General features: G+C 38.2%; 2 protein-coding genes across 2 annotated transcripts; both read left to right on the plus strand.

Annotated features, from left to right (window-relative positions):
* Positions 1–1,384: 1,384 nt before the first annotated feature.
* On the plus strand, positions 1,385–4,846 carry LOC118234524 (lactose-binding lectin l-2-like). Its single transcript, XM_035431114.1, has 6 exons — positions 1,385–1,465; positions 1,625–1,698; positions 2,145–2,260; positions 3,844–3,981; positions 4,508–4,622; positions 4,708–4,846. The coding sequence occupies exons 2-6, from the start codon at positions 1,638–1,640 to the stop codon at positions 4,791–4,793; spliced, it is 516 nt and encodes a 171-aa protein (XP_035287005.1). The 5' UTR covers positions 1,385–1,465; positions 1,625–1,637; the 3' UTR covers positions 4,794–4,846.
* A 1,753-nt stretch (positions 4,847–6,599) lies between these two features.
* LOC118234432 (lactose-binding lectin l-2-like) lies at positions 6,600–9,774 on the plus strand. Its single transcript, XM_035430954.1, has 6 exons — positions 6,600–6,679; positions 6,839–6,912; positions 7,230–7,345; positions 8,476–8,613; positions 9,424–9,538; positions 9,621–9,774. The coding sequence occupies exons 2-6, from the start codon at positions 6,852–6,854 to the stop codon at positions 9,692–9,694; spliced, it is 504 nt and encodes a 167-aa protein (XP_035286845.1). The 5' UTR covers positions 6,600–6,679; positions 6,839–6,851; the 3' UTR covers positions 9,695–9,774.
* The last annotated feature ends 642 nt before the right edge of the window (positions 9,775–10,416 follow it).

A 10,416-nucleotide genomic window follows, 5' to 3' on the forward strand; every position in this document is an offset into this window, starting at 1 on the left:
TTCGCTAAGGTACAATACTCAGTTCGTACATTTTTTCATAGGCAAGAACACAGTCCAATTCACGCAATGAACATTATTCGACCGAACCTATGCCAAGTCAAACGAGGTGGAAGTACAAGCTACAACACTAGGATCATAAAACTAATTACAATAAGTGCTGGAATGGAGGTACATGTAACATGAGTGGCATGAAAGAGGGGAATTTAAGTGAAATGAGTACTGGGAGTTAGTCCAGTTATGTCAGTCCAGGTATAGTCTGTGTATAGTCAATAATTGCCACAGCAATTATTATTTTCCTTTAAAAGTTCCATTTTCAGCTGCATGGTCACTCAGTTATGCTGTGGAGTGTCCTCTACTGGAGGTCTGACTCATTTTGGAAGGCTCCTTTTATTACACAAGTTGCTGGCTGGGCTTCTGCATCAGTTCCTAGCTTTGCCCTCCCAGCATTGTTCAGTGAAGCTGTTGAAGTGATCCTAAGTCCATGACTTGACAAATAATAGGCATGTTAATTTTTTTTGTTGTTGATGTTGTAGTATCATTTCAACTCATTTAGTCTGTTTTCCATTGCAAAACAGGGGCATGGCTTTTGCCTTTGGCAGTGGTGTCTTGGGACACATCAGAAGAGGCGTGCTCATGCAGGGGACCGTGTTTTAAAAGAGATTTAATTTATTCTGGGGCAAACAGTATTTATCCAGGGACATTGGAAATAACTAGCAGAATACTATAATTAAAACATGGAATAAGAAAATGGTGTGACAGATTCTAACAGCAAAGTGGATGAATTCCTGACTCCACAAATGCAGTAGTTGCTGTGACAACATTGTTCTATGACTAGCCGTATGATATCAGTAATGGTGTATCATTTTTTATATTTCAATTTACATCATTTGTCATTTTACATCTTCAAATAAATCAATCATAAGGTTAAAGGTTATGGTTATGAAGACCCCACCATTACAAGGAATGAATTCCATTTCAGTTAAACTCAATTCAGTAAATTAACTGATATTCCATTTATTGAATTGAAAAATCCCCATAGAAAATAAGGGCAAATCATCAATTTATGAACTAAATTTAGTTAATTCTCTGAATTCCTTAAAGTTTTTTTTAAATGATTATTTAAAATTTTTTTAAGTTCCATTCATTTAAGACTGATTTGCAAATAAAATCCAGGACATTCTTGTATTCCAAATGTGCTGTAGGCAATTTCTTAGAAATCTGCACAGAATACCTGAAACTCAGGAAGATCCCCTCAGGCACTGCATCTTATTATTGGACTAATAGTGAATGTTGCTGTGAAGCTGGTCTGAATATGACATACAACTATACTTGTGATCATTTCTCCCCCACCCATCTCACCCCATATTCCCAGACAGCCTTAGAATATTTAAGGCCACATTCAGCTGAGCCAAGACCAAAGGAAGAACACTCCTCACATAATCACCTCACCTTGTGCTGTCATACGGTAATGGAACACTTATTCTTGGCTTATTTTGATACGATATAAACCATAAGATGAGCTTTAAAAATAGCCCCTTCATTCAGGTACCATTGATCTTGTGCCTGTTTATTGACCGATGCATTGCATTATGGATGATGTGGATGTATCTGTCTCTCCTGGTAGCTGAAGAGCCAGCATGGCTTCCTTCACATTGTCAACATTCCTTGGTGTTGCTGTTCTCTCAAGCATGGCTTTGGGTGAGTCCTGATTCGTGTTCTTTTCAGGCGGGAGTGTAAGAATGTGATATTGTTAGAGAGTATTTAACAAAAATACTGAAGGCTTTGGACACAAAATGTAAAACAACATTGATCTAGTGCTCTAATATTCTCTACTTTGCTTAACTGAATTCAATAATTGGACAGAAAGCTCTTTTTCAATGTGTAATTCAGTTGCTAATTGACCTAGCCTTCCAGGAATCTAACGTCTTGAGTGCTTGGTTATATATTGTAACAGGAATACAATCCATTCTTAGTAGTTCCTTTGAGCTGGTTGGACCTGACAGTTTTTCCAGGATAGACCCGTGGTTTTGGGCAGGCACAGTAACACTGTGTGAGAGAAGATTGTGTGTTTTATGTCTGAGAGATGTGATAAACAAACCAACCAGCAATCCAAGAGTGTTTTATTGTATGTATGTGCTCCTCAGTATCTCACGGCGCTGGGACACAATTGCTTCAGGGTCCCTGCCCTGATGGTTGGATTCACTACAATTTCCGCTGCTTCCGGCACGTAAATAATAAGAAGAATTGGATTGATGCTGAGGTAACGTCTTAAAGGAAAAGTTAACTTCCTGGTACTTTTAAAGATATTGTTTCCATTGAAGAGTGTGTTTCGCCCATTGGCCCAGACTATTTTTGTGTAAAGCCAGGTATTTTAGATACGTACAGAAGTGTCTGAAGACTGATCAGCTTCACAGTGGGCATTGAAATTTGTGGGTTTGTGCTTTATAGCACAGCATTGACTCCAAACCAGCATGTAGTTGCACCTCCAGAGGTTATCCACATGAGAACCATTTGGTATTACGAGCAAACTGAATCTTAAATAGTGGCTTATGCAGAAAACCATGACTAAATAATAATTTATAATATCCCATTTTGCTGTGGATAGGATTGCATCTCTACATAAAATGTATACTAGACGTAAGTTAATTACTTTCTAATTATATGGAGATGCTACACGTCGAAGGGCTGTGCACAAATCCTCAAAGTGGGCTGTGTTTGCGCTTTAAGCATGGCATTTACCCAATAATCAATATCATACATGAAGAGCACACAAAATGTTGAAATGCAGCCTCGAGGAAAATGGCTATTATTGGCTGCATTCGCAAGAATGGGTAATGGTGAAGCATGTTCAAGTGAGTTTGATATTAGGCTACGTGAGATTTTTGTCACAGGTGAGTAAGGTGTGTAATAAACCACTATAAACCAACATGAGCAACTTTTCTTTTTTTATACTATGTTATTTTTATAAATCAAGCATACCCAGCCAGCATTTCAACGTTTATTCACTGGTGAATCAACGTCGTGGACGTCGTGGATCAAGGTTGAATCACTGTTGAATTTTGTTTCGATTTTTATAAGGCGAATCAACATTGATATTACGACATTGTTTCAATGTTTCAATATCTAAAAATGTTGTTGTTTTCTATTTTTAACATATTGATTTTTGAAGTGGTCTTATGATCAAAACATAATAAAATGATAATAATGATCATAATAATAATTTAAAAGGCAGAACATTGTTGAAGACATTATGTTGATTCAATGTAGGCTGCAGATCTTGTTAATTTCAACATTGATTTATAAGTATTTTGTTAACCTTTTTACAACTATTTAGCATTAAACGTTGTTTCAACGATTTTTCAACGTTGAAACAACCGCAATTATTTCAAACACATTTCAACGTTGAAGATCGGTCACGTGCCAGCTGGGTAAGGATAACTTGGGTAACGATTTTAAGACTACGTTTAAATCCTGCAGATTTTTTAAAATAAAAAAAACCCCCAGGTTTTTGTTTCAGCGTGAGATTTAAGTACAATTGATTGGTCACAGTTAGACTCTATGTTGTCATCACCAGGTTTGGTCAGAGTTCCTTTACATCCCTTCAGGTCTCTGATTAAAGGAGGATGGAAACAAAGCTATTCTTGGCTTTCAATAAGCATTTTATTTTTTCAATTAAAAAATAATTCAAAGTACAAAGTCATAACAATGTTATCTTTTATCTTTTATAAGTTTCACATTTTACACAATTTCCAACAGTAAAAATTGGAGTAATCTGTATTTCTTCGTAAAATTATTTATTTTGCCATTTACCATTTATTTTCTTTCCCTCTCTCCCTCCCTCAGCTAAACTGTTTGAATCTTGGGGCAAACCTGGCTTCAGTGCACAGTGAAGATGAGCATCAGTTTCTTCAACAGCTCCATTTCGGTTATGACCGTGTTGAAAACGGCCCATACTGGATCGGAATGTCAGACCTGTACAAGGTACTATCAGAAGGATTCTGCATAATTTGTAGAACCCTCACTGTTGAGAATATGATAAAGACATCTTGACTTCTGTCATCTTTAATTACTCACCTGTGTTTGCATGTGTTGTTAAATATGATACATAAAACCACTAATACATTGAGAAATTTTTTTTTTAATAACACACACCATGTGACAACCCTGGGAGAGTTTTGTGGCAATTTCGAGTACACATCAGAGTTTGCTGTATGGAGAGAGAGAGCACACCCACACCAATGCAAAATCAAATAAAGAGCTTCATCCTTCCCCCTCATGGGTTTTGGAGAATCACTGGCACCCAATGTGCGAGCAGCACATTCAAATTCCCCCCCAGTTTATAATCCATGGGTGCCTGATCGACCAGTGGGGGTCGCTAGATTGCGATGAATATTAACCCCTAACCAACTGAACCCTCTCATACCTCGGGCGATGCGACATGTACAGTATATGCTTTTCTGAGTTAAATGCAATTTGTGCTGATGCATTTTACCTCTACCTTGTTCAGAAACAAGCATGGATTTGGACCGATGGTACAAATCCAAGTGACTTTTCAAGGTGGGTTCCTGGAGAGCCCAACAACGGATGGAATATAGAGCACTGTGTGCACTCAAACTATGGAGGTAGGCATTCTCACCACGTTATCCCTACTGCAGGAGCAATATAATATGAATACATTGATTCCTCTCTCTCATTTTTTACCCTTAGACCTGAAAGGCTGGAATGACGTTGCATGTACCGCAATGTTTCAGTTCATCTGTGCCAAGCGATTGAGTGACAAACCTGGCCTCTAACCTAGCTGAACCAGCTCCATGATGAAGTTGCATTGCATTTCTTTTAATAAAGTTCTGAGCATTCAATACTTGCTGTCTGGGTTTTTTTTGTACTAAAACAGAAAACACACAAACCTTTTACAATGTACAGACTGGCCAATACCACCAGAGAAAAGAGGCTGTGCTCCCACTGCAGCCAACTGAGACAGCTGTTACTCCTCATTAAATGTGATAATTATAAAGAAATACAATATTAAAATATTTTTTTTTATTCACAAATGAACTGCATTTAATGGATCCAACTGCATATGAAAGACAAATCATGCAAATCCTCTTGAAGACGGTACTGTATGAATTTTGCGACATGATGCATATTTGCATGCATTACAATTTATTTAGCAGACGCTTTTATCCAAAGCGACGTACAAAAGTGCATATCAAGGTCATTGGAACAACTACAAAACAAAGGTTTGATAAGGTACAATACTAATTTCGTAAAGTTATTCATAGCCAAGAAAACAGTCTAGTTCACGCAGTGAACATAATTCAACAAAACCTATGCCAAGTCAAACTAGGTGGAAGTACAAGCTACAACATTATGATGATAATACTAATTACAATAAGTGCTGGAATGGAGGTGTATGTAACACGAGTGGCATGAAAGAGGGGAATTTAAGTGAAATGAGTACTGAGAGTTAGTCCAGGTATGTCAGTCCAGGTATAGTCTGTGTATAGTCAATAATTGCCACAGCAATTATTATTTTCCTTTAAAAGTTCAATTTTCAGCTGCATGGTCACTCAGTTATGCTGTGGAGTGTCCTCTACTGGAGGTCTGACTCATTTTGGAAGGCTCCTTTTATTACACAAGTTGCTGGCTGGGCTTCTGCATCAGTTCCTAGCTGTGCCCTCCCAGCATTTTTCAGTGAAGCTATTGAAGTGATCCTAAGTCCATGACTTGACAAATAACAGGCATGTTAATTTCTTTTTGATGTTGTAGTATCATTTCAGCTCATTTAGTCTGTTTTCCATTGCAAAACAGGGGCATGGCTTTTGCCTTTGGTAGTGGTGTCATGGGACACATCAGAAGAGGCGTGCTTATGCAGGGGACCGTGTTTTAAAAGAGATTTAGGTAATTCTGGGGCAAACAGTATTTATCCAGGGACATTGGCAATGACTAGCAGAATACTATAATTAAAACATGAAATAAGAAAATGGTGTGACAGATTCTAACAGCAAAGTGAATGAATTCATGAGTCCACAAATGCAGTAGTTGCTGTGACAACATTGTTCTATGACTAGCCTTATTATATCAGTAATGGTGTATCATTTTTTTATTGTTCAATTTACATCATTTGTCATTTTACATCTTCAAATAAATCAGTCAGAATAGGTTATGGAGACCCCACCATTACAAGGAATGAATTCCATTTTAGTTAAACTCAATTCAGTAAATTAGCTGATATTCTATTTAATGAATTGAAAAATCTCCATAGAATATAAAGGCAAATCATCAATTTATGAACTAAATTTAATTCATTCTCCGAATTCCTTTAAGTTTTTTAAATAATGTTTTTAAGTTCCATTCTTTTAAGACTGATTTGCGAATAAAATCCAGGACGTTCTTGTATTCCAAATGTGCTGTAGGCAATTTCTTAGAAATCTGCACAGAATACCTGAAACTCAGGAAGATTCCCTCAGGCACTGCATGTTATTATTGGACTAATAGTGAATGTTGCTGTGAAGCTGGTTTGAATATGACATACAACTATACTTGTGATCGTTTCTCCCCCACCCATCTCACCCCATATTCCCAGACAGCCTTAAAATATTTAAGGCCACATTCAGCTGAGCCAAGACCAAAGGAAGAACACTCCTCACATAATCACCTCACCTTTTGCTGTCATACGGTAATGGAACACTTATTCTTGGCTTATTTTGATACGATATAAACCATTAGATGAGCTTTAAAAATAGCCCCTTCATTCAGGTATCGTTGATCTTGTGTCTGTTTATTGACCGATGCATTGCATTATGGATGATGTGGATGTATCTGCCTCTCCCGGTAGCTGAAGAGCCAGCATGGCTTCCTTCACATTGTCAACATTCCTCGGTGTTGCTGTTCTCTCTAGCATGGCTTTGGGTGAGTCCTGATTCGTGTTCTTTCCAGGCGGGAGTGTGATATTGGTAGAGAGTATTTAACAGAAATACTGAAGGCTTTGGACACAAAATGTAAAACAACATTGATCTAGTGCTCTAATATTCTTTACTTTGCTTAACTGAACTGAGTAGTTCCTTTGAGCTGGTTGGACCTGACAGTTTTTCCAGGATTGACCCGTGGTTTTGGGCAGGCACAGTAACACTGTGTGAGAGAAGATTCTGTGTTTTGTGTCTGAGAGATGTGATAAACAAACCAACCAGCAATCCAAGAGTGTTTTATTGTATGTATGTTTTCCTCAGCATCTCACGGAGCTGGGATAGAATTGTTTCAGGGTTCCTGCCCCGATGGTTGGTTTTCCCACAATTGCCGCTGCTTCCGGCACGTTTCTGATAAGAAGTTTTGGATCGATGCAGAGGTAACGTCTTAAAAGACTAGTTCACTTCCTGGTACTTTTAAAGATATTGTTTCCATTAAAGAGTGTGTTTCGCCCGTTGGCCCAGGCAATTTTTTGTGCGTAAAGCCAGGTATTTTATATACATACAGAAGTGTCTGAAGACCCATCAGCTTCACAGTGGGCATTGAAAATAAGGGCCCTTGTGGGTTTGTGCTTTATTGCACAGCATTGACTCCAAACCAGCATGTACATAGTTCTGCCTCCAGAGAATACCCAAATGAAAACCATTTGGTATTACGATCAAATTGCATCTTAAATAGTGCCTTATGCAGAAAACCATGACCAACTAGTAATTTATAATATCCCAGTTTGATGTGGATATGATTGCATCTTTACGTAAAATGTATACTAGAAGTAAGTTAATTACTTGCTAATTATATGGAGATGCTACACGTTGAAGGGCTGTGCACAAATCCTCAAAGTGGGCTGTGTTTGCGCTTTAAGCATGGCATTTACCCAATAATCAATATCAGACATGAAGAGCACACAAAATGTTGAAATGCAGCCTTTAGCAAAATGGCTATTATTGGCTGCATTCGCAAGAATGGGTAATGGTGAAGCATGTTCAAGTGAGTTTGATATTATGTGAGATTCTTGTTACAGGTGGGTAAGGTGGATAATAAACCACTATAAACCAACATGAGCAACTTTTTTTAAACTATGCCATTTTCATAAATCAAGCACAAGCATAACTTGGGAAATTATCTTAAGATTACTTTTAAATCCAACAGAATTTTTATCAAAAAGGCCCCAGGCTTTTGTTTCTTCGTGGGATTTAATTACAATTGATTGGTCACAGTTAGACTCTATGTTGTCATCACCAAGGTTGATCAGAGTTCCGTTACATCCCTACAGATGTCTGATTAAGGGAGGACAGAAACGTTGCTATTCCTGGCTTTCAATAAGCTTTATTTTTTTCAATTAAAAAAAAAATTAAAAGTACAAAGTCATTACAATGTTATCTTAACTTTTATAAGTTTCACGTTTTACACAATTTCCGACAGTAAAAATTGCAGTAATCTAAATTTCTTTGTGAAATTATTTATTTTACTTTTTAACATTTATCTTCTTTCCCTCTCTCCCTCTCTCAGCTAAACTGTGTGGATCTTGGGGGACACCTGGCCTCAGTGCACAGTGAAGATGAGCATCAGTTTCTTCAACAGCTCCATACGAGTTCTGTCCATTCTGAAGACGACCCATACTGGATCGGACTGTCAGACCTGTACAAGGTACTCTCAGAAGGGATCTGCATAATTTGTAGAATCCTCACTGTTTTGAATATGGTAAAGACATCTTGACTTCTGTCATCATAACTCAGCTGTGTTTGCATGTGTTGTTAAATCTGATGTATTGAACCACTAATACATTTGGAAAAAAATGGATTATATAATTTTGCCACTGTCACACGCCATGTGACAACCCTGGGGGAGTTTTGTGTCAATTCCGGGTGCGCATAGGAGTTTGCTGTATGGAGAGAGAGAGCACACCCACAACAATGCAAAATCAAATAAGGAGCTTCATCCTTCCCCCTCATGGGTTTTTGGATAAAACAATAAATTAAAACAACAAACTAAAACAACAAAAACAAAAGAAAGCAAAACCGAGCTGCAGCTTTTCAGGTGCCAACTCTGCCACTTTTCAGCAGCTGTGTCTTTTCTCTGTCTTCTATGCACAGACAACCAAAACTCTCAGCCCCACACTGTGGACAGGAGTACGCACACACGAAAACAAACACCTTCACCCTTCCCCTCACAAAAACAATAAACTAAATCAACATAATTAAATAAGGACATAAGAAAGCAAAATCTGCTCCTTTTGCTGGATTGAACATCACTGGCACCCAATGTGCGAGCAGCACATTAAAATGCCCTCCCAGTTTATAATCCATGGGTGCCTGATCGAAAAGTGGGGGTCGCTAGATAGCGATGAATATTAACCCCTAACCAACTGAACCCTCTCATACCGTGTGTGTTGCAACATGTATATGCTTTTCTGAGGCAAATGTTTGTGCTGATGCATTTTACCTCTGCCTTGTTCAGAAATATTCATGGCTTTGGACCGATGGTTCAATTCGAAGTGACTTTTCAAGGTGGAATCCCGGAGAGCCCAACGACTTAGGGAATGCAGAGCGCTGTGTGGAGTCAAACCATGGAGGTAGGCATTGTCACCTTCTCCCTACTGCAGGAGAAATATAATATAAATACATTGATTCCTCTCTCTCATTTTTTACCCTTAGGCCCGAAAGGCTGGGTTGACAACTCATGTACCAGAACTTATGCATTCATCTGTGCCAAGCGGCTGAATGACTAATGTGGCCGTCAGTACCAAGCTGAACCAGCTCCGTGATGAAGCTGCTTTGCATTACTTTTAATAAAGTTCTGAGCATTCAATACTTGCTGTCTGGGTGTTTTCGTACTAAAACAGAAAACACACAAACCTTTTACAATGTACAAACTGGCCAATACCACCAGAGAATAGAGGCTGTGCTCCCACTGCAGCCAACTGAGACAGCTGTTAATCCTCATTAAATGTGATAATTATAAAGAAATACAATATTAAAATATATAGGTTTTTTTTATTCACAAATGAACCACATTTAATGCATCCAACTGCATATGAAAGACAAATCATGCAAATCCTCCTGAAGACGGTACTGTATGAATTTTTTGACTCAATGCATAGTTGCACGCATTACGTTACATTACATTTATTTAGCAGACGCTTTTATCCAAAGTGACGTACAAAAGTGCATATCAAGGTCATTAGAACAACTACAAAACACGGGTTCGCTAAGGTACAATACTCAGTTCGTACATTTTTTCATAGGCAAGAACACAGTCCAATTCACGCAATGAACATTATTCGACCGAACCTATGCCAAGTCAAACGAGGTGGAAGTACAAGCTACAACACTAGGATCATAAAACTAATTACAATAAGTGCTGGAATGGAGGTACATGTAACATGAGTGGCATGAAAGAGGGGAATTTAAGTGAAATGAGTACTGGGAGTTAGTCCAGTTATGTCAGTCC

The sequence above is a fragment of the Anguilla anguilla genome, chromosome 8 (assembly GCF_013347855.1).
Source record: "Anguilla anguilla isolate fAngAng1 chromosome 8, fAngAng1.pri, whole genome shotgun sequence".
Classification (NCBI taxonomy): Eukaryota; Metazoa; Chordata; class Actinopteri; order Anguilliformes; family Anguillidae; genus Anguilla; species Anguilla anguilla.